Here is a 23,468-nt window from a genome sequence, read left to right as displayed (position 1 = left end):
CCATGATAAACATCTTGTTAGTAGCGGCACACGCGCACCTAGTAACCCCATTGTTTATCATGGTTACGAGCCTGCTAAAGTGAGCGGTAACCTCCCGCTCACCATAGCAGAGTGGTAACCATGATTAACAGCGGGTTACTAGGTGCGCGTGTGCCCCTAGTAACCTGCTGTTTATCATGGTTACCAGCCTGCTCCTGCTTCAGCAGGCTGGTAACCAGGAGCAGGACATCGTGGAAAGATTCTTTCCACGATGTCGCTGCTCCCCTGAGCGTTGGTGAGCCTGCCTGTTTGACAGCTCACCAGCGACCACATAGCGACGCAGCAACGATCCCTGACAGGTCGTATCGTTGTCGGGATCGTTGCAGCGTCGCTAAGTGTGACGGGGCCTTAAGCAACTCACACTTACCAGAACCGCAAAAGATAGTGATCGCTAAGTATAGCAATCCACTTACACATAATTACACTAGTAATTAGGACATTTATGGGGAAAAAAATTGTGGCGACATCTTCTTTAATTTTGTACTCTTTGTTTTAGAGACCACCTCCTATACTTGATGCTTTGGGAAGAGTGATTTCAGAATCTCCTCCTGACCAATTTGAAGCAAGGTAGTTAGATCTCTTTATATTTCCAGATACTTCTATATATCTGTCTAGAAAGATGTCTGTCTGTATATGTGTGTGTGCCTGTATGTCTGTATATATGTGTATATATATACATATGTATATATTATGTATGTGTGTCATGTTTTTATTTTCATGTCTTTACAGCTACAAACTTTGTTCCAATGTTTTCATTCCCCATCTTAGGTGTGGCGTAGCTCTGGCATTGAACCAGCTTGCTCAGTACTTAGACAGTTCAGAAATTAAGCCTCTTTTCCAGTTCTTTGTCCCTGATGCACTTAATGATCGTCACCCTGATGTCAGAAAATGCATGCTGGATGCTGCGCTGTCTGCACTAAACACACATGGCAAGGTGAGATTGTAGATGAAATAATGTACAGATTTTGTACTGTTGCTGGTAGTATTTTGGTCTGTATTTAGCAGACTGTGTTTGTTAATAATCCAATTCATTAACTTTGTGGTAAAATATGTCATTTTTTGTTTTTCAGGATAGTGTTGGCTCTTTATTGCCGGTGTTTGAAGAATTTTTGAAAAACGCTCCAAATGATGCCAGCTATGATGCTGTTCGACAAAGCGTTGTCATTCTTATGGGCTCCCTGGCAAAGCACTTGGACAAAAGTGATCCTAAAGTTAAACCAATTGTGGCGAAACTAATTGCTGCACTCTCCACTCCATCACAGCAGGTATTCTTCTTTACCAATCTTTGTATTGTGTAGTTTTCTTTCTGTACTATCTTCATTGATATCTCGCCTTGGTCATACTCCTGCACAGGTTCAGGAATCTGTTGCCAGCTGTCTGCCACCCTTGGTGCCCGCTATCAAGGAGGATGCTGGCAGTATGATCCAGAAGCTTATGACCCTTCTTCTAGAGTCTGATAAATATGCAGAACGCAAAGGTGCGGCATATGGTCTTGCAGGGCTAGTAAAGGGATTGGGAATTCTTTCCCTGAAGCAGCAAGAAATGATGACCACACTAACAGAGGCTATTCAAGATAAAAAGAATTTCCGGCGCCGGGAGGGTAAGAAATAGTTTCTTTAAATGTTTTCCAAGACTCAATGTAACCTTTGTGCCAAGGTTTTAATACAGTCTTTTTCTTCTTTCCCAGGGGCTTTGTTTGCCTTTGAGATGCTCTGCAATATGCTTGGAAAGTTATTTGAGCCATATGTGGTTCACGTGTTACCTCATCTCCTCCTGTGCTTTGGTGATGGAAACCAGTATGTGCGAGAGGTAGGTGGTGACCAGACATGGATGTGTAAAATAATGATACATATATTACCTGTTAAATATAATATTGTTTCTTGTTTTAGGCTGCAGATGAATGTGCTAAGGCAGTAATGAGTAATCTGAGTGCCCACGGTGTGAAGCTTGTACTGCCGTCACTTCTGGTGGCTCTTGAAGAAGAATCCTGGAGAACCAAAGCTGGTAATTTTCTACATGTCAATTTTAGCTAGTTTATGACGGAGCCAAAATCTGTGGGATTTCCACAGCCATCTGCCATTCTATTTGCTGTTATTTTTCTATATCGAGTGTATTAATCATTGAGAGCTGAGTAGTGCAGTCCTGATGGTGATTTTCCTATTTTGGTTGCTTGCTTTAAGGATCTGTGGAGTTATTAGGAGCTATGGCATACTGTGCTCCAAAGCAGCTGTCATCTTGTCTGCCAAATATCGTGCCCAAACTCACTGAAGTGCTTACAGACTCTCATGTGAAGGTGCAGAAAGCCGGTCAACAAGCCTTGCGCCAGATCGGCTCAGTAATTCGTAATCCAGAAATTCTTGGTGAGTGGAGTGATATTATTATGCCAGTTTTATTCATTGGGAGTAAGTTTCTCTTTTTTTTTTTTTGAACCAGTAATAATTTTATTTATATTTTTAAAGCGATCTGTCCGATATTGCTGGATGCACTTACCGATCCCTCAAGAATGACACAGAAGTGCCTGCAAACCTTGCTGGATACAAAATTTGTACACTTCATTGACGCTCCCTCTTTAGCCTTGATTATGCCCATAGTACAGCGGGCATTCCAGGATCGCTCCACAGATACTAGGAAAATGGCGGCCCAGATTATCGGAAACATGTACTCCCTAACTGACCAGAAGGTAGTAGCTTTATTTCAGATTATTCTAAACAATGGTGGGCAGAAATGGTGCAATATATCAGAAAAAGTTAATACTTTTATTTTTGTGTGTGTCCTTTTATAACGTGACTAGAGTTGTAAATCTTACACCTGTAAATGTTTTACCATGCGCTGAAGATGACGGTGTATGAACTGAAATGAGTTTATATACCTTTGCATAGAAGACTGATGTAATTTTTTTGTGTTCAGGATCTGGCTCCATACCTCCCAAGTGTCATACCTGGACTTAAGGCATCTTTGATAGACCCGGTTCCCGAAGTAAGTTTTACAGGATGGTTGGTGCTATTGATTCCCTTATATAATAATCTGATATAAACACTTTACTAATACTAAATGTGTTATCACTGGTCAGGTTCGCACCGTGGCTGCTAAGGCATTGGGTGCAATGGTGAAGGGAACAGGGGAGTCGTGCTTCCAGGATTTGCTGCCTTGGCTGATGGACACCTTGGCGTCTGACTACAGTTCAGTGGATCGTTCGGGTGCAGCTCAAGGTAAGCATTGTAGCATATCATGATGTACACAATGTATAGTGTGGAGACACTAGGGTCAGTGGGTGCTCTCGTCCGCTTGCCCGGCTGTCTTTAGAAAGACCACATGGACCAGGCTACTACTCAGACAACCCAGGGTGAAGGTAAAACAGTGTTGCAATACTTTACTGAGCCACCAACCAAATAAAACATATAGAACAGTCCCAGCAAATACCCAAGATGGTGCAAATTACAGAGTCTCACCCTTCCGCTGACTCGCCAGGATTAGAGCAGCTATGTCTTTGGGGCTTCCAAGGCCGACTACCTCCACCAGTGGCGCCGTGTTTTTGGCGGGCACCCACAGATAGGAGGTAAAGACAAGCTTAGGAAGCTGACAGTCAATTGAGGTACGTGGGCCAGGTGACTAAAGGGTCCCAACCAGGCTTCTCCGAACGTCTTCATGGGGGTAAAGTCCCAACCTTTCCTTAAACGTCTCCATGGGTTCAGTGATGATCAATGAAGCAGATCTGTATTCTTTCAGCTAGGGCCGTGGTCCCTTAGCCTGGCATCCTGTAGAATGTTAAATCTGTGTCCCTCTTGATGGAACCATGGTGTCCTGGCTGCTGTTCTGTAGAGTGTCTCTGCAGAAGGATATAGATCCTTTTTATACCCACAGCTGTCGTTCAGGCCATTATCTACAGGTCAGGGGGAAGGTGGGATGAGATTAACTCTCATTGTTTGAGTATTAATCAATCTGCATAGTTCGGCCTTCACCATTTGCAAGTCAACAAGCTACATGGACTTATACAATGGGTAATCAACATATTAGCAAACATCAATTGTTCAATGACCTTGCGTCCCTGTCCTCCAAGAATAGCCGTACAATAAACTGTAGGAGCTGATATAAGAGGTAAACAGCAGCCATTCAACAATTCACAAACATCAATTCAAGAGTCAACTTTCAGACTTGTATGATCAATAGTCTGTCTTTTGGCCTACTGAAAATATACGTCTGGCATAATTAAGATTAATTGTTGTGTCGTCACATATAGTATATTGTAAAATACATTTTCTGTTGGTAAAGCATTGAAATCACGGGAATGTTGGTGGCGCTTACAGTTTATGAATAAGTTATTAGATTATATAGTAAGTGATAATTATGTGAATTAATTCTATGATTTAATTTTATGGTAAAAGAAAATAACATCACTTAATGCTTGTCATGTGTCGTTCAGGTCTCTCAGAAGTGATGGCAGGATTAGGTGTTGAGAAACTTGAAAAACTGATGCCAGAAATAGTATCAACAGCCAGCAAAGTAGATATTGCTCCCCACGTCCGTGATGGTTATATCATGATGTTCATTTACCTGCCAATTACTTTTGGGGATAAATTTACACCATACGTTGGGCCAATCATACCCTGTATTCTAAAGGTAGGATCCCTCCCATGTTGTAAATGAGATTGGGTATTTTTTTGGGGGGGACAGTTTTTGCCTTTTCTAAGTTAAAAATTCTTATTACAGGCTCTGGCCGATGAAAATGAGTTTGTGCGTGACACAGCCTTGCGTGCGGGTCAAAGAATAATCACCATGTACGCCGAGACAGCTATTGCTCTTCTCCTGCCTCAGTTGGAGCAGGGTCTGTTTGATGACCTTTGGCGAATTCGGTAAATTCAGTACAAATTCCTAAATGACCACAAGTGGGATGTGTAATATGTTGTCACATAAACAATCCCGTGTGTTCTTTTCGCCATCAGATTCAGCTCTGTTCAGCTTCTTGGTGACCTTCTATTTCATATATCTGGAGTGACTGGTAAAATGACAACAGAAACTGCTTCCGAAGATGACAACTTTGGGACTGCTCAGTCCACAAGGGTAAATTTCAGTTGCCTTGACTGAATTCTACACACTTTTCCTAAAAGAAAAGTTTCACTATAACATTTTAAGTTACTACCCCTTTTTTAGGCCATCATTTCTGCCCTTGGAGCTGAAAGAAGAAACCGTGTTCTTGCTGGATTGTACATGGGACGCTCAGACACCCAGCTAGTAGTTCGACAGGCTTCTCTTCACGTTTGGAAGATAGTGGTTTCAAACACACCACGCACCCTTAGAGAAATCCTACCTACTCTCTTTGCATTACTGCTAGGATTTCTAGCCAGTACTTGCGCAGATAAGAGAACGGTGAGCGCCTTCAAAGGTCTGTGTCCTTAATGGTAAAATATATCATGTATGATGTGCTAAATAAGACTTTTGTTGCCTTAGATTGCTGCAAGAACGCTTGGAGACCTTGTCCGAAAACTTGGGGAAAAAATACTTCCAGAGATCATTCCAATTTTGGAAGATGGTCTTAGGTCTGATAAGAGTGACGAAAGGCAGGGCGTGTGTATAGGCTTGAGTGAGATTATGAAATCAACGAGCAGAGATGCTGTAAGTTTATCTTCTGTGCTTTCTTTTAATATTTCAAATTTCCTGTGGGATGGTAATAATGGCCACAATAATATTAATAATAAAAAAATACCAGCATCTGTCAAAATGTTTTTTATCCACATGGCTCTCAGCAGTAAACTAAGATCTTGTCCAGTTACTATTTACTCTTTTACTACCTATAGGTTCTCTTTTTCTCGGAGTCCCTTGTCCCGACTGTGAGAAAAGCATTATGTGATCCCCTTGAAGAAGTTCGAGAAGCTGCAGCCAAAACCTTTGAGCAGTTGCACTCTACTGTTGGTCACCAAGCCCTGGAGGACATTTTGCCGTATTTACTAGAGCAATTGGTAACCAAAATTCAAATGAGTTACAGACCTTAAAGGGGTTGTCCGGTGTGACTCTGTGTGACTGCAGACTTTTCATTTTAGACCTGACAACCCCTTTAAAAACAGTCCAGCTGTATAAAATCCAAAGCTATTATAGCTATATGCACTTTAGGAAAATACTTTGGTATACTATAGTAGTTATACTGTTTAATAAATAATTTTTAAGATATTCACATCATTATATTTTTTCCTATTTAGAATAATGAAGAAATGTCAGAGTCTGCTTTGGACGGACTCAAGCAGGTCATGGCAGTGAAGAGTCGTGTTGTACTTCCATACCTTGTTCCTAAGGTATGTTGCGTTTGGAATAAACTACAGATAACAGGCTTACGTTACCTTGTTGGCGCCAATTACTTTTTTATTTATATTTTTCTTTTATTCATAGCTAACAAGTCCCCCAGTGAACACTCGTGTGTTGGCGTTCCTTTCATCAGTGGCGGGTGATGCCTTGACTAGACATCTGAATGTTATCCTTCCTGCTGTCATGTCAGCATTAAAAGCACAATTAGGAACAGAGAATGAGCAAGTGGTCAGTTGTCTTGCTGATTTATAAGTGGTTTTGACTGTACATTCATCTCATGCTTGCGTTAGTCCCATGGGGCATTGTTACTGGCATCTAGATCTGCATTACTTGTAGAGTGCTTTCAATAATAATGAAAAGCACTTCATTGACTTATAGATTTTTTTAAAGGTTTATAGGGTTATTGTTATACTAAATGGATAAAATTTACTTCATATTAAAACATTTCTTTGTTATCCTATACTGTGGGATATTTTGTTATATTGTTTACTGCTCATTGCCAAGGTTACCAATGGTGGCTGGTCTCCTCGGCAAGGAGGGCCACATTTACAAGATCTATTGGAAAGAGCTTGTGAGTACTGCTCTGAAGCTTGCTCCACTGATCTCCGACGATGCTGCAGAGGCAAAGCTGCTACCACTTGCAGCATTGCGGGGCACACGGTTAAGGTCAGTGGTGCAGCGATGGTCTGAACTGTTAGTCAGGAGTCCACTACTCCCTAGCAAATAGGAAGCTGGGGAGGAGAAAACAAATAATCAGACATCCTCTTTAAAACGTTTATTGTGTAAATGGCCATAAAATCCATATTCTTTTAAAAACAAGATATCTTCTTGATTTTGTAATTATTTTGAATCTTTTCTTTCAATCACTGTATTATGTTCATCTTCTAGGAACTAGCAAACTGTCAAGCCGTTATCTTGTCTGTGGAAGATGATGTTGGTCAGAGGATCGTAATCGAAGATTTACTGGAAGCCACCCGCAGTTCTGATGTTGGAATGCGTCAAGCAGCAGTAATTATTGTGCATATCTACTGTGCAAAAACAAGAGCCGACTACTCGACTCATCTCAGGAGCTTGATTTCTGGACTTATACGGTTGTTTAATGACACGAACAGTGTGGTTCTGAATGAAAGCTGGGACGCTCTAAATGCTATTACTAAGGTGAGTATGAAAGCCACGTTATGTGCAGGGCTAGCAGTGACGTTTTAATTGTAATCTCACTATCCTTTCTCTTGTCTGTAGAAATTGGATGCTGGTAGCCAGCTGTCTCTGATTGATGATCTTTATAGAGATATACGCATGGTGGGAAATGATGCCAAAGGAGAGAATGTGCCTGGATTCTGTATCCCAAAAAAGGTACAAGAATGACAGTCTGGCTGTAATAAATTACCTGTACTGATTTTGTCTTGAAATCTGGCCTTAATCTTTTCTGTATGATTTTAGGGCGTCACATCGATTTTACCAGTGCTGAGAGAAGGTGTTCTTACTGGGAATCCGGATCAGAAAGAAGAGGCCACCAAGGCATTGGGCTTGGTCATTAAACTGACATCTGCACAAGCTCTACAGCCTTCTGTGATAGGCATCACTGGACCTTTAATTCGCATACTGGGAGATCGGTTCAACTGGAGTGTGAAAGTAGCTCTTTTAGAAACACTGAGTCTTCTTCTGGCCAAGGTAAGGGCAGTCTAACATTTACACACTTGTCACAATATACATTTGGTCTGATCCGTGGACAGCATGGTTTAAAACAAGGAGAAGCTGAGCAGAATGGTATATTGGTTCGATGCAAAAAGATTCAGTATGACTTGTATTTTATTCATTGAAATCCCTGGAGTTGGTGTGTAAGAGTCCAGTGGGCGGTCCTACTAGTGATTGACAGCTATCTCTACATGCACAGTCATACAGGGAAGACTGTCAATCTCTGTATAGGACCGCCCACTGAACTTATCTGCATATAAATATCAAAGATTTCAGGGAATAAAATGCAAAATTTACAAAAATGTATATCTGATAGCCTTCTCCTGCTCTATAACATTTTGCACGAAGATCAGATTTAATTTTCATCATGACAGATTGCCTTTAACTCTTGTTGTAATGTATGTATAATTTATTCACTTCTGTTTATCTAGGTTGGCATTGCATTAAAACCTTTCTTGCCACAACTACAAACCACTTTTACTAAAGCTCTGCAAGATACAAATCGTGCTGTACGTCTCAAGGCTGCAGATGCCCTGGGCAAACTCATAGTTATCCATACAAAGGTTGATCCGCTCTTCACAGAACTGCTGAATATCATTCGAATGTGTGAAGACTCTGGTGTTAGGTAATCTATTATTTCACAGGTGGTTTTCATCTGATGCATGTAAAGTTTCGTATTTGAATCCTGCTATGTATACAGTAAGATACATTAAATGTCTGGTGGGGAGGGGGGGTCTTACTCAATGGGTTTTACATATACAGTACAGACCAAAAGTTTGGACACACCTTCTCATTTAAAGATTTTTCTGTATTTTCATGACTATGAAAATTGTACATTCACACTGAAGGCATCAAAACTATGAATGAACACATGTGGAATTATATACTTAACAAAAAAGTGTGAAGCAACTGAAAATATGTCTTATATTCTAGGTTCTTCAAAGTAGCCACCTTTTGCTTTGATGACTGCTTTGCACACTCTTGGCATTCTCTTGATGAGCTTCAAGAGGTAGTCACCGGAAATGGTTTTTCACTTCACAGTTGTGCCCTGTCAGGTTTAATAAGTGGGATTTCTTGCCTTATAAATGGGGTTGGGACCATCAGTTGTGTTGTGCAGAAGTCTGGTGGATACACAGCTGATAGTCCTACTGAATAGACTGTTAGAATTTGTATTATGGCAAGAAAAAAGCAGCTAAGTAAAGAAAAACGAGTGGTCATCATTACTTTAAGAAATGAAAGTCAGTCAGTCCGAAAAATTGGGAAAACTTTGAAAGTGTCCCCAAGTGCAGTTGCAAAAACCATCAAGCGCTACAAAGAAACTGGCTCACATGAGGACCGCCCTAGGAAAGGAAGACCAAGAGTCACCTCTGCTTCTGAGGATAAGTTTATCCGAGTCACCAGCCTCAGAAATCGCAGGTTAACAGCAGCTCAGATTAGAGACCAGGTCAATGCCACACAGAGTTCTAGCAGCAGACCCATCTCTACAACAACTGTTAAGAGGAGACTTTGCAGCAGGCCTTCATGGTAAAATAGCTGCTAGGAAACCACTGCTAAGGACAGGCAACAAGCAGAAGAGACTTGTTTGGGCTAAAGAACACAAGGAATGGACATTAGACCAGTGGAAATCTGTGCTTTGGTCTGATGAGTCCAAATTTGAGATCTTTGGTTCCAACCACCGTGTCTTTGTGCGACGCAGAAAAGGTGAACGGATGGACTCTACATGCCTGGTTCCCACCGTGAAGCATGGAGGAGGAGGTGTGATGATGTGGGGGTGCTTTGCTGGTGACACTGTTGGGGATTTATTCAAAATTGAAGGCATACTGAACCAGCATGGCTACCACAGCATCTTGCAGCGGCATGCTATTCCCTCCGGTTTGCGTTTAGTTGGACCATCATTTATTTTTCAACAGGACAATGACCCCAAACACACCTCCAGGCTATGTAAGGGCTATTTGACCATGAAGGAGAGTGATGGGGTGCTACGCCAGATGACCTGGCCTCCACAGTCACCAGACCTGAACCCAATCGAGATGGTTTGGGGTGAGCTGGACCGCAGAGTGAAGGCAAAAGGGCCAAGAAGTGGTAAGCATCTCTGGGAACTCCTTCAAGATTGTTGGAAGACCATTTCCGGTGACTACCTCTTGAAGCTCATCAAGAGAATGCCGAGAGTGTGCAAAGCAGTCATCAAAGCAAAAGGTGGCTACTTTGAAGAACCTAGAATATAAGACATATTTTCAGTTGTTTCACACTTTTTGTTAAGTATATAATTCCACATGTGTTAATTCATAGTTTTGATGCCTCAGTGTGAATGTACAATTTTCATAGTCATGAAAATACAGAAAAATCTTTAAATGAGAAGGTGTGTCCAAACTTTTGGTCTGTACTGTATACTAACTTATTTGTATTATTTGTAGGGAAACCATGCTTCAAGCTGTACGTTTCATCATCCAAGGAGGTGGAGGAAAGATGGATGCAGCAATACGGAAAAACTATGTGACCATGTTGATAGGGATGCTGGGACACGATGAGGTAGAGATATATATATGATATATATATGATATATATTTATATATAATATTATATTTGTACTATTCTTATAGGGTTTGATAGATGCAACATTTTCCCATCATTTACTTCTTTTTCCAGGATGCTACACGCATGGCATCTGCTGGCTGTCTTGGAGAAATTTGTGCTTATCTTCCAGAAGATGAACTTCCTGTAGTTTTGCAGCAGCATCTCCTAGGTTTGTAGATCCGCCCAGCAGATTTTTGATGTATGTGGTTGTAATATTCACATAACGAGCCATAGCAGTATAATGTAACCCCAGTTATAATACACAAACAATAATGTGAGATTTGGCATTATTTGTTGTGACAGTCATTTCTTTTACAATGGATGCAGAGATTTTGGAGCTCCTACCCTCAATGTATAGAGTTCTACATGGAGACCAGTAACTAGGAACCGCATGTCACTAAGCTCAAGTAATTTATCCTAAGACAGTTATTTGCGTGGGACACTTTATATGCCTAATTTTTATTTATTTTTATACAGCTGATTTTACTGGAATTGACTGGATGGTTAGGCATGGGAGAAGCATGGCTCTTTCTGTGGCCATAAACGTTGCAGCAAGCAAACTATGCACAGCAAAGTACTGTAGTAATGTTGAGTCTATGGTGCACAGCAACTCAACAGCAGATAGGGTAAGAAAAATATGGAGTCTGAAAATGTAGAAGCAAATTTAATTAGAAGCACTGACATGCTATTAATTTATTTTAGTAAGAAGTTGAGAACATTTTTGGTGTTATGATACCTATGGGTTCTTGTTTTTTTCGTAGATTCCCATTGCTGTCAGTGGAATCAGAGGAATTGGTTACCTTATAAAACATTACATTGATGCCGAAAATGGAAACCTTCCAGCTAAACTGGTAACCCTATTAGTAAAGGTAGGCATAGAAAGAAAATATTCAAATGTATCACACCAAATGTTATCTCCTTGAAATGTGTAGTCTTTGTTCTGTGGATGATATTTTAGATGTATAATTTATTAAAAAGTTCTGGGAACATGTACATTTACTTATGTTTAATTTTGAGTATAGAATGGACAGATGAAATGCACCTGTCATGGAAAAGACACTTGAACTATAGATATCCGAAAGATGTCTGTAAAGGGATAAAGCACTGGTCACCCCAAAACACGTAAACGCTTGGCATGGGGAGAGTGAAGTAAGCCTGTGCCTGACACCTCTGGCAGAGTATTTTTCTCGGGAGGACAAAAACATCATCTATGAGGAGGCCTCAGACACATTAGCTGGTCATCTGGTCCTGTTAAACCAGGGTGCCAACCATATTTCTTGGGAAGGGTACATACTGCTTCTGTCTACCCACTGGATGTGTCTCAGGAGAATTGTGTGAGGGAATCTTACATTAGAATCACTGTGAGACTTTTCAGCATAGCTGATCTCATCAATAACAATGAAAAATGTTACAATTTGAGAGTCCTCAGTGGTTGATACCTTTTAATGGCTAACTGAAAAGATGGTAACAAATAGCCGCTTTCCAGACTACTCACGTCTTTCATCAGGCATAGTATAACACAAAATCTGAAGAGTCACACATTTATACGCAACAGGACGCTGGAATAATGCAATAGATAAGACAAGTGACTCTTCAGATTTTGTGTTATGCTATGCCTGATGAAGAGACCCGAGTAGTCTGAAAAGCTGCTGTTACCATCTTTTCAGTTAGCCATAAAAAGGTATCAACCACTGAGGACTCTCAAATTTAATATTTTGCTATCTACTGGCTAACACGGTACAAGAATATATTTTTCCTGCATCAGTAACCATGTAATAAGCAGGGATGCCTTCACTTTGCAATACCCAAAAGAAATATTCTCACTATTGCTTAGCTATAATTGTGTTCTTATAAGCAATAAACTTTACTTCTCCGCATTATTACTGGAATTCTGAGCCTCCGAGCAATCATTCAGAATACAATTTTTAGGATTTATTTTTTTCCCTGGTTAGAAATAAGCAAATAAGAAGTTTTTCTATCTTGTTGAATTGGTCCAGGGGAGCTCCTCTGTTAGGTAGCTGAACATGACTGCATGAGAAAAGCAGTGGATTGCAGCTTCCCCACCCTCCCCCCTTCATTACATTGTATTATATATATTATAATGGGGCATACATTTTAAATACTAGACCATGCAAACTTAACTTACACAGTCTTGAAATGCACTTGATTTATCATAGTGGTTCATATTTGATAAATCTGGTGTATTTTTAGATTGACTAGTCAAAGTTCACACCACTTGTGTCTAAAACCCATAAAATTTTGGTGCAAGACATCACATTTAGCTTGATAAATCTCTGTGTGTATATTTCAGGCATTAGTAAGTGGGCCCATCTTGTCTTTTTTTGAAGATATGTACATGTAAGCTTCTTCATTATTTGTTACTTAAAAGAACTGTATTACTATGATTTTGTGTTTTTTCCTACAGTGTCTCCAGAACCCATCAAGTGATATTAAGCTAATAGCTGAAAAAATGATCTGGTGGGCCAACAAAGACCACTTGCCTCCACTAGACCCACAAACAATTAAGCCAATTCTCAAAGTGCTACTAGACAACACGAAAGACAAAAACACAAGTGTCCGGGCATACAGTGACCAGGCCATAGTCAACCTTTTGAAACTAAGACTTGGCAACAACGTTTTCCAGGTACGTATCTACTTAAAGAGCCAAGTTTCATTCACATGGCAATCATCAGTTAAGTATTTGTGAGCTAAAACCAGGACTGAGACAAGCACACATTAAATCTATAATCAGGAGCTCTGTGTCTGCATGCAGATACAGTTGAAAGCAGTGATGGAACAGAGAGCCATCAGCTCCCTCCTCCGTCTCAGCGCAGCGGGCACGATGACGTTACTACACTGCACAGGCTGTGCAGAGCTTCAGGAAACATGCTGCAGAGAATTAAGTAGCGGGGAAATGGGGGTAGAGGCGATTCGTTGTTTTATTTTTTAAATCAGTGAGTACATTAAACTCATTGGGGTGATCATACTGTGTAGGGGTCCATTATACAGTTTGGAGAGCTATGTGGGGGGGCATTATACTGTTAAGAGGGCTATGTGGGGGGCTCCACTAGAACATTGGCTACAATTGGTCTATTGCAGACACTGACCGTGTACACTCTTATCAGAACGAGCTCTTAGTTTAAATGTTGTGACTGATGGGTGCATAAGTAAATTTACCATTGCTGAATAAAACTGAAAAGTGATTTTTGTAATGTTTTTACATTTATGTCTTCCAAAAGGTTGTTTACCCTTGCAAATGATTGTATGCTCCAATTTGTTTTGGTATGACGATTCTTTAATCCAGGTTTTTCAATTTTATATAAATCTGTAGCAGCGTTTCAGGTTTTGAGGAATAATAGGTTCCATATACTGTCCTCCTCTAGAGTATATCGCTCCTCATATTGCTTCACGCTTTATAGCAATAGTCGGAGGAGTAGCATTATTGCTCAGTCACTGCTAGTATACCCACACGTCACAGTAAAGTGAATCAATATTACTTCACATTCTCTGATAACTGATTTGTGTTCACAAAGTTCATACCTCACAAGGAGATAAAAGAAAATAATTTTGCTAAAAAGTGCATTTAATAGCCCAGAGGCAACTTCCTCTCCTCTGACCAAGGAGAATGCTGACACGACATCCTTCCTGATCACTAAGAGAACTGCAAGGAAAAATGTTGTAGGATATGGAATGTGTGTGTGTAGCAGAGCTGTGTGGTTGATGTAGCTGAGCTGTGTGTGTGCATGTAGCTGAGTTGTGTGTCCCTATACGGCAGATTTAAGTGCATGTACTTGGTCATTAAATTACCAGTCACCAAACTGATCCTTTTTTAGAAAAAAAATCAGTCTTATGACTTCTGTGGATCAGTGCTTTAGGTCATTTGTCCCTTCTTCTTATCTTTATTGTTATTAAGGCCAAAGGGGCCCAGAAAATTGTCCGCTTTTTTTTTCAGACCACCTTGTGTTTGGCCTTAGAACAGTTAATGGACAGGCTCTCAGACCTCAGTACCATCTGATGTAGTCAACTGCACGTTTTTTTTTTTAACTACATCGACTATAACAACTTCACTGTCTTGTCTTACCCTAATCCCGATTCTTCAAAGCAATTTCGCCAGAACTCTGGCGTAAATTGCTTTGAAAAGTCGCAACATTTTGGCACAATTCGAAGTTGCACAAAAAAATTTGTGAATTTTGACCTTTTCACACCAGTTTCTCCCAACTTCTCCAACACTGCCTTGACTGTGGCGTGGGACGCCGCAGCTTGACAAATCTATGACGAGCTGTGGCGTTCCCTATGCCAGAAATCTTACTTCATGTAAAGGCATATGCACCTCTACATGCATCGGGAGCATATAACTCAACACACCCCATCATCAACACTGGCGAGAAATTCAGGGCCTAAATCTTTATCTATACTTGACCTTGGTATAAGAAAAAGGAATCATTTAGTTTTCTTTCATATAAATAACATACTTTTAATTTCTTAAGTTACTGTGTTTTTTCATAGGATGTGACAAAGATTTTGGACACTGCCAGCTTAGACATGCTGAATGACAGCAACCGGAGGTCCCTGAAGAAGCTTGCAGCGCAGCCTGACTCCAATGAACAGATTGATGAAACGATCCTAACGTGAACAGAAACTCTATTGGCTGCATCAGCATTTCACCACGGAAAATTTACTTTGATATTTTTGTTAATTGCACTGATTATATAGTGCACCGATACTATTGGCTCTCCAAACAAGGAACAAAATGAAGTATAAATTGCTGTAAACCCTTCCAAGAGTTGTTAAAAATACACTAGAAATCTATAATGACACAATGTGGTAAAAGAAATTTGCTACTGGGCGCTGCAAAAATATAGAAATTAACTTTTTGGATTGAGATAAATGGCATGAACTGGGCTGGTTTAATACAAGACCATGTCCTGGAAGGAAACCCCTAACTGCCCATCTCTAGGCAGATGCAGAGACCAGAATGAAGATTGCCCACTTACATATGATATGTAAACAGTTTTAAGGCCGATTTCACAATATTAGGCTCATAATACAACCTAATAATATTAGCAGCATGAAGGTATACGGACTCTAACTTACAACTCTTTAGGAAAAAAATGAAAGCAGCACTCCAGATACAACTTAAACGCTGGGTATGTCTAGCGCAGAGCATAAGTGAGAGGTGCATGACAAACATTGCAAGAATACCAAACGCCCCAGCGACATGCATCAATACTACAGGTTCTGCACGAGGCATAGTATTTGCTTGGAGTTTTCTGTTAGACCATTGATCTCCAACTTGTGACTCAACAGCTGTTGAAAAATTACCACTCCTAAGCTGGGGCTGCTGGGCATGTAGGGTGGTAACTTTGCAACAGAGTAAATATACGATTGTAGAGCATGGCACAATACTTCTACAGCATTTATGTATTTGATCATTTGTTCAGACCAACATGATAAAAACAATTACTTTCGGAATAAAAAAAAAATCCATGCCCTATTTAACCAAAGTTTTTAATTATTTCTCAAGGTAAAGAGTGTGCCGGAATAATTTATTAATTTATATATACTTATGGCTTCTGCTCATCATTTTTCTGCTTTTTTAAATACTTCTAAAACTGCCATAAATGTTTTTGGTGGCATTTTTATTTGACATTTTAATTAGCCATTTTTTCTGCGCTGTAAAGAAATCTAACACTACGCTTTGGTTGCTAATCTAAACGGACCATGATTTTTGGCTGAGATGTAAAAAAAAAAAAAAAAACACCCTAAAAATGTTTTTTTGGAGACATGCCACATACCTCTGTATAGACAATGTCTCCAAAGTGCAGACAATAGAATGCTCATCAGTCACAAGTATGACAGTGTATAGAAATGGCTAGCAAAAGGTCATGTTATGGTATCCATTTTGTAATGTTAGTGTCACTAAAGTGTAACTGCTCCATGGTGCAATTTTGCAGTTTTTAGCTAATTTGCTGAAATCATGGTTGTAACTCTGTGTTCTACTCTTCAGCAAGTAATCATCTAGCTCTGTACTAAAATCTAAATTTTTCAAATATTGTGGAACTACAAATTCCAGCATGGCTGATGGGAAGCAACAGCCAGAATCAAACAAGCTTGGAAGCTTGCAGCTACAACCATCTGTAGTGATGAAGGATTTCTAAGTTACTGACAGATGAGATGGCTAACAGATAGACAAATGCTTGCAGACACATCTCTTCTCTGAATGGGAGGTAGAGGGACAAAACAGATGTCAGAAATTCTTTTTGTTATGGATTGATAAGATAGAGGCCTGATCCCTCAAGAATCTAATAGCAAGTCCCACATCCAAACTTTAGATTACCCCCCAATGTATTTCCCTGGGGCCCTAAGGATTTTTGTAATTCGCTTAAGTTGCAGATACTGGTTGTGAGCGGCGCCATCACTGGCCGCTCACAGGCATCACTTGAGCCCCGGCTACAGCTGGCTCTGATATCCGCTGACATCATGACAAGTGCTGGCAGCAGCCGGGGGTCTTCTTCTTCCTGGTTCCACGGTGGATGCCAGGCTGTGGGCGGGGTCCCCCCCGCGTCAAACCCGGCATCCACCGTGCGCTCTGCCTCTCCCCATACATTGGGAAAGCGCGCGGTGTGATGTGTGTGTGTGTGTGTGTGGGGGAAGGGGGGTAACCCCGCGGGTAACCCCGCCCACAACCCAGCAGCCACCACGGGGACCCCAGTGCTGAGTTACTCCTCACTTGTTGTGACATCAGCGCAGGGTCACGTGATGCCTGTGAGCGGCCAAGGATAGTGCCGCTCTCTGGCAGAAAAAGCAACGTAAGGTATTTGCAAAAATCCTTAGGGGCCCCGGGGGGATACATTAGGGGGGTAATATAAAGTAATGGACAACTTCTTTAACTGGAGAAAGTAAAGAATAATAGGGAGTGAGAAGATCATGAGACTTGTTTGCCTGGCACCACCGAAAGTAGAACTTCAAAGTATGGTGGCAAATATTTGATGTCAGCTCCCTAGATCATGGTCTGAAAGATCATAAAAAAAGAAAAAACACTGTCACTGTAAATAAAGGAGAAGAATGGACCCAGTGAGAGCAAACTTGAATGATCTTGAAGGCATCCGAGGGTGCAATGAGGTTGACCATGTCCACAAAGAAGCATCTGGGTCCGTAGCAAGACACACAGATCATTGAAACTTCAGCCACCTTTGAGTGCCATTGGTGGAGAAAGATCGCAAAGGATGGTTATGATAATGCCCTATAGGCTGGCATCCTTTTTCAGAAGCAACCACTGAACAAGGATAAAGGAGCCACCTTGGCAAATCACCGAAAAGTGAAGATACCATTAAAGAGCTTTATGTACCAGAAGACTTGAGACAATCCAAGGTAATGGTGGGACTTGTCCCTTTTGGCTGACGAACATAGTCCATAGAAAACAGGGTCTGAAATGGAATTGGGTAAAAGGGACGGCCTCCATTACGCCTACCATGTTGCCTAGAATCTTCAGGCAAAAACAGAGAATGGAAGGACTGTAGCGTCGTGGTCTGTATTTGAGAGCCATCCTGTTTACTACCAACATATGGAATAGCATCCCCAGGAAGAGAAGGCACTGGAAAGAAGAATCCTGGCTTCAGTTGTTGATGATACAGCTGAAGCAAGTTGGCATATTCGTGTTTTTTTTCCTGAGACTTCAGATTTTCATCGAGATATGGGATTACAACAACATCTGCCAAGGCCTCAGTGAAAAGCAATGAGCTATGGTGAAGAACTCAAAACTTTTATTTTGAACTTCAAAGAGGAGAAACCACTAATGATAGAACTTGAGGACGTGCAAATAAGTGTTCTGAATGTCCATCAGGGACATGAAGTCACTGAGCTCCATGGAGCTTATAACATAACTTAGAAGATAGCTCTGGAGAGAAAAGTCAGACAAGCACACTAACTTATTTGATAAACTCATTCTGAAGTCTCCAATGTATCTGTGATATACAGAGACTTTAGAAGTCGAACTGTCAACATTTTTTATGATTCCCTATAGCAAAAATACATTTTAGAAAAAAATACATTGACGTAAAAAAAATGCTACAAATTGGGTCCATATCCTTTGAATATGTTTTTGGATCCATAAGATCTGGTATGAATGTGTGCTCAGTTAGGATCAAGGGTAAGTTTGATTAGTAAATACCCTGGAGATTATACCCAGAATAACCACAAGTCTGCATGTAAATGTAAGAATTGTTCTTGTATTGATTGAATACATTTTATCCCCCAAAATAATTGTATGCCATCAGGCCAAGGCTTCTTCAGATCTGATTCAGAAGGTTTACAATATGTACTGAACTGAAAGCAACAGTAGTTACGATTATAAGACATAAAATTATTCTGTATGTTGTGCTGCTGTAAGGAAAAAAAGGGTTGCATCAAATTTTCCCTTACACACTGGATGGCTATCCACGGAATGATGCCCCGATAGAATACGTACATTAAAAATTGGTGTCTGAATGAGGCCTTACTTTCAAATGATGGATCTAGAAGCATTAATTGCGACCCATGGTTTAAACCTGAGAGCACATCTAGCAGTGGTAGGCAAGTATAGTCTTATGTGATAACTTTGGCTGTTGGAACATATCATGGCCCAGACACTCAGGGGCCCAAATGAAGATACTTCATATGAATAAAAGTATTAAAAGTATTGGGACACACATCTTAAATGGGGTTGTCTTAATTTCTTAAATTTCTCTAATCAGCTGTCATGTGCCTTTAACATCTATGGGCGGAATGGTGCTCTGCCTGCTGCTGTCAAAATGTTTAACCCTGCTGTCAGTCGTTGACAGCGGGATTTAACGCCCGGCAGGAAACATCATTCCGCTCTCACATCGGCGCGCCCATGACGTGATTGCTTGGCGCCGATGGGTTGTTATGACAGCCGGTAGCCTGCTCATGACCCCCGTACCTGTCATTTACGATACTTCTGTGAACACCGTCTTGTGACTGGCGTTCATAGGCGATAGTCATTTCTGCTTACATTATCAGGGCTGAAGCACTGCTATGTATAGCATAGGAGATCAGACGATCGCAGCTTCAAATCTCCTAAGGGAACTCTTGCATAAAGTGAAAATTGGGGAAAAAAAAAAGTTTTTAAAATTAAAAAAACAAGTTCAAGTCACCCCCTTTTTGCCCCATTGATAATAAAACAAAAAAAAAATACACATTTGGTATCGCTGCGTTCAGAAATGTCCAATCTATCAAAATATAAAATAAATTAATCTGAATGGAGTAAATCACCAATCAAAACCATAGAATTACGTGTTTTTTTGGCTGCCACAACATTGTAATATAATATAATAAGCTGATGAAAACATCGTATCTACCCCAAAATGGTGTATGTAAATACATCAGTTCAGGGCACATAAAATAAGCCATCACCCACCCCAGATCCTGAAAAATGAAAACATTACGGGTCTCTGAAAATGGCGACACAAGCAAAAACTTTTTTTTCGTACAAATTTTAGAATTTTTTTTCACCACTGAAATAAACTATACATTTTTTGTTTCTGCACACTCATACTGACCTGGAGAATCATATTAACAGATCAGTTTTACCATATAGTGAGAATGATAAATAAAAGAAAATTGTGGAATTTCACTTTTTTTGCAATTTCATTGCACTTGGAATTTTTTTCCTGTTGTCCAGTTCACTGTATGGTAAAATCAATGATGTCATTCAAAAGTGAAACTTGTCCTGCAAAGAACAAGCCCTCGTACAGCTATATCGATGGATATATAAAAAAGTTATGGCTCTTGGAAGAAGAGGGGGAATAAATCAAAAATCTCCCAGGCGTTGAGGTTAAAAATCCTCTCTGATTTCATGAATGGAGGGATTGTTCAGTTTATAGCTTGTTGCCTCGTTTACCAGCCATCTCTGCAGTCTGAGAGGTGGCTAGTTTCTTAGGCAAAGCGTGCGCAGTTGAAATGAAGCTAGACAGATCGCTGGATCCTGCTAGCTTCCTTCATTGTCCCTGCGCTCCTCTGGTGCTGAGGAGGTAAAGCTCCTTCTGTTTGCAGCATTGGAGATATTACAGTTCAAACCAGCAGAGACCATGGCACAGGTCTGAATTGTCAGTCTTCAGGAGCACACACCTCCCCCATCAAGCAGGAAACCAAGGGACATAGGAGCTCCTGAAGGAAAATTAAACATCCTTTAGGAAATCATTGAATTCATGTGTTTTATTCACTCCTATTGCCTCTCGCCATGCAGTCTGTCGGTACAGGCATTTGAGAAAGGATTATTTTACAGAGCTCGGTGAATTTGAGTGTGGTCCTAGGAGCCACCATTGTAACAAGTAAGTTAGTAAATTGTCTTCCCTATTAACTATTCCAACTGTGAGTGGTAGAATTGAAAAGTGGAATTGTTTAACCCCTTAACGACCAATGACGGACATAGCACGTCATGAGAGGGTGTCAGGGCCAATAGCTGTTAGTGACCGCTGAGCGGCACAGGAAGAGGTGTGGCAGTCCCCGCATTAAGATCGCTGTGATCGGTCAGTCAATCTGATTGACTGATCACAGCATGATCGCGCAGGAGGTGCTGCTGTTATGGCAACTCTGGGGCTCTCCCAGTGGATCATGACACTAGCAAACCACAACAGAAAAATCTGCACTAAATGATGGCGCTCCTTCCCTTCTGAGTTTTGTACTGTGCCTCAAAAGTAGTTCCCAATTACATGTAGGGTATTGGTGCAATCAGGAGAAATTGCACAACAAACTGATAGGTCCATTCCTATTAACACTTATACAAATTAAAAATTCGGGGCTAAAACAACATTTTAGCGGTAAAAATGTAATTATTCTTTCTTCACCGCCCAATGGTATAAATTTCTGTGAGGTACATGTGGTGTCAACATGCTCACTGGACCCCTAGATGAATTCATTCAAAGGTGTAGTTTGTAAAATGACATCACTTATGGGGGGTGTCTGCTGTTCTGGCACCTCAGGGGCAATGCCAATGTGACATGGCACCTTCAAACAATTCCAGCAAAATCTGAACTCCAATGTGGCGCTTCTTCCCTTCTGAGCATTACACTGTGCCTCAAAACTAGTTTTGAACCACTTATGAGGTATCGTGTATTCAGGAGAAATTGCACAACAAATTGGATGGTGCAATTTCTCCTGTTATCTTGTGAAAATAAAAAATTTGGAGCTAAAAGAACATTTTTGTGGGAAAAATTTGATTTTTTATTTTCATGGCTCTACGTTAACTTCTGTGAAGCACCTATGTGTTCAAGCTGCTCACCACACATCAAGATACATTCCTTGAGGGGTCTAGTTTCCAAAAATGGGAACTGGTGGGAGGTTTCCACTGTTTAGGCACACTAGGGGCTCTCCAAACGCGACATGGCGCCCTCTCTCGAATCCAGACATTTTTGTGTTCAAAAAGTCAAACTGCTCCTTACCTTCCGAGTCCTGTCATGCGCCCAAACAGTAGTTTTTCCCCATATATGGGGTATTGGCGTACGCAGGAGAAATTGCACAACAAATTTTGGGGTCCATTTTCTCCTGTTACCTTTGTGAAAATAAAGAATTTGGGGCTAAAGTAAAATTTTTGTGAAAAACAGTAAAATGTTCATTTTTGTCCTTTCATATTGCATTAATTCCTGTGAAGCACCTGAAGGGTTAATAAACTTCTTGAATGTGGTTTTGAGGACTTTGAGGTGTGCAGTTTGTAGAATAGTGTGACTTTTGGGGTATTTTTGTCATATAGACCTCCCAAAGTCACTTCAAATGGGATGTGGTCCCTAAAAAAATGGTTTTGTAAATTTTGTTGGAAAAATGAGAAATTGCTGGTCAACTCTTAACCCTTCTAACTTCCTAACAAAAAAAATATGTTTAAAAACTTGTGCTGATGTAAAGTAGGCATGTGGTATATGTTACTTATTAACTATTTTGTGTGACGTAACGCTCTGATTTAAGGGCGGAAGAATTAAAACTTAGAGAATTGTGACATTTTTGACAAATTTCCGATATTTTCACAAATAAGCGCAAGTCATATCGAACAAATTTTACCACTATCATGAAGTATAATGTGTCTCGAGAAAACAATCTCAGAATCAGTGGGATTCGTTGAAGCGTTCCAGAGTTCTGAAGCTGGTCAGAATTGTAAAATTTGGCTTTCAGAGGTGAATGGGTTAAAGAGAACCTGTCGACATGAAAATGCAGTGCAATTTGTAGGCACCATGTTACAGAGCAGGGGAAGCAAAGTACACTGCTCAAAAAAATAAAGGGAACACTCAAATAACACATCCTAGATCTGCATGAATGACATATTCTCATTGAATACTTTGTTCTATACAAAGTTCAATGTGCTGAAAACAAAATCACACAAAAATCATCAATGGAAATCAAATTTATTAACCAATGGAGGCCTGGATTTGGAGTCACCCCCAAAATTAAAGTGGAAAAACACACTACAGGCTCATCCAACTTTGATGTAATGTTCTTAAAAGAAGTCAAAATGAGGCTCAGTATTGTGTGTGGCCTCCACGTGCCTGTATGACCTCCCTACAATACCTGGGCATGCTCCTGATGAGGTTGCGGATGGTCTCCTATGGGATCTCCTCCCAGACCTGGACTAAAGCATCCGCCAACTCCTGGACAGTCTGTGGTGCAACGTGATGTTGGTGGATGGAGTGAGACATGATGTCCCAGATGTGCTCAATCGGATTCAGGTCTGGGGAACGGGTGGGCCAGTCCATAGCTTCAATGCCTTCATCTTGCAGGAACTGCTGACACACTCCAGCCACATGAGGTCTGGCATTGTCCTGCATTAGGAGGAATCCAGGGCCAACCGCGCCAGCATATGCTCTCACAAGGGGTCTGAGGAT

The 23,468-nt window shown here is 40.7% G+C and overlaps 1 protein-coding gene across 1 annotated transcript in view; it reads left to right on the top strand.

The window, feature by feature from the left end:
• GCN1 (GCN1 activator of EIF2AK4) overlaps positions 1 to 22,281 on the top strand; it is a 69,706-nt gene extending 47,425 nt beyond the window's left edge. Inside the window, exons 31-58 of the mRNA XM_073673395.1 lie at positions 536 to 606; positions 808 to 973; positions 1,110 to 1,304; positions 1,393 to 1,639; positions 1,727 to 1,848; positions 1,929 to 2,043; positions 2,220 to 2,399; positions 2,499 to 2,719; positions 2,947 to 3,015; positions 3,110 to 3,248; positions 4,460 to 4,656; positions 4,747 to 4,889; positions 4,980 to 5,097; positions 5,188 to 5,403; positions 5,485 to 5,649; positions 5,832 to 5,993; positions 6,231 to 6,323; positions 6,418 to 6,561; positions 7,222 to 7,491; positions 7,573 to 7,686; positions 7,774 to 8,004; positions 8,460 to 8,653; positions 10,443 to 10,557; positions 10,675 to 10,771; positions 11,080 to 11,228; positions 11,364 to 11,471; positions 13,028 to 13,246; positions 15,109 to 22,281. Coding sequence (XP_073529496.1) covers positions 536 to 606; positions 808 to 973; positions 1,110 to 1,304; positions 1,393 to 1,639; positions 1,727 to 1,848; positions 1,929 to 2,043; positions 2,220 to 2,399; positions 2,499 to 2,719; positions 2,947 to 3,015; positions 3,110 to 3,248; positions 4,460 to 4,656; positions 4,747 to 4,889; positions 4,980 to 5,097; positions 5,188 to 5,403; positions 5,485 to 5,649; positions 5,832 to 5,993; positions 6,231 to 6,323; positions 6,418 to 6,561; positions 7,222 to 7,491; positions 7,573 to 7,686; positions 7,774 to 8,004; positions 8,460 to 8,653; positions 10,443 to 10,557; positions 10,675 to 10,771; positions 11,080 to 11,228; positions 11,364 to 11,471; positions 13,028 to 13,246; positions 15,109 to 15,234 — 4,386 coding nt within the window. The 3' untranslated portion in view covers positions 15,235 to 22,281. The remainder of the gene's footprint in view (positions 1 to 535; positions 607 to 807; positions 974 to 1,109; positions 1,305 to 1,392; positions 1,640 to 1,726; positions 1,849 to 1,928; positions 2,044 to 2,219; positions 2,400 to 2,498; positions 2,720 to 2,946; positions 3,016 to 3,109; positions 3,249 to 4,459; positions 4,657 to 4,746; positions 4,890 to 4,979; positions 5,098 to 5,187; positions 5,404 to 5,484; positions 5,650 to 5,831; positions 5,994 to 6,230; positions 6,324 to 6,417; positions 6,562 to 7,221; positions 7,492 to 7,572; positions 7,687 to 7,773; positions 8,005 to 8,459; positions 8,654 to 10,442; positions 10,558 to 10,674; positions 10,772 to 11,079; positions 11,229 to 11,363; positions 11,472 to 13,027; positions 13,247 to 15,108) is intronic.
• Positions 22,282 to 23,468: the final 1,187 nt, after the last annotated feature.

This window comes from Phyllobates terribilis, unplaced genomic scaffold, assembly GCF_046119375.1.
Source record: "Phyllobates terribilis strain yellow unplaced genomic scaffold, ASM4611937v1 Scaffold_1__5_contigs__length_1240528914, whole genome shotgun sequence".
Lineage (NCBI taxonomy): Eukaryota > Metazoa > Chordata > Amphibia > Anura > Dendrobatidae > Phyllobates > Phyllobates terribilis.
Note: the sequence above shows the minus strand (reverse complement) of the source record. Positions and strands in the feature narration are given on the sequence as shown.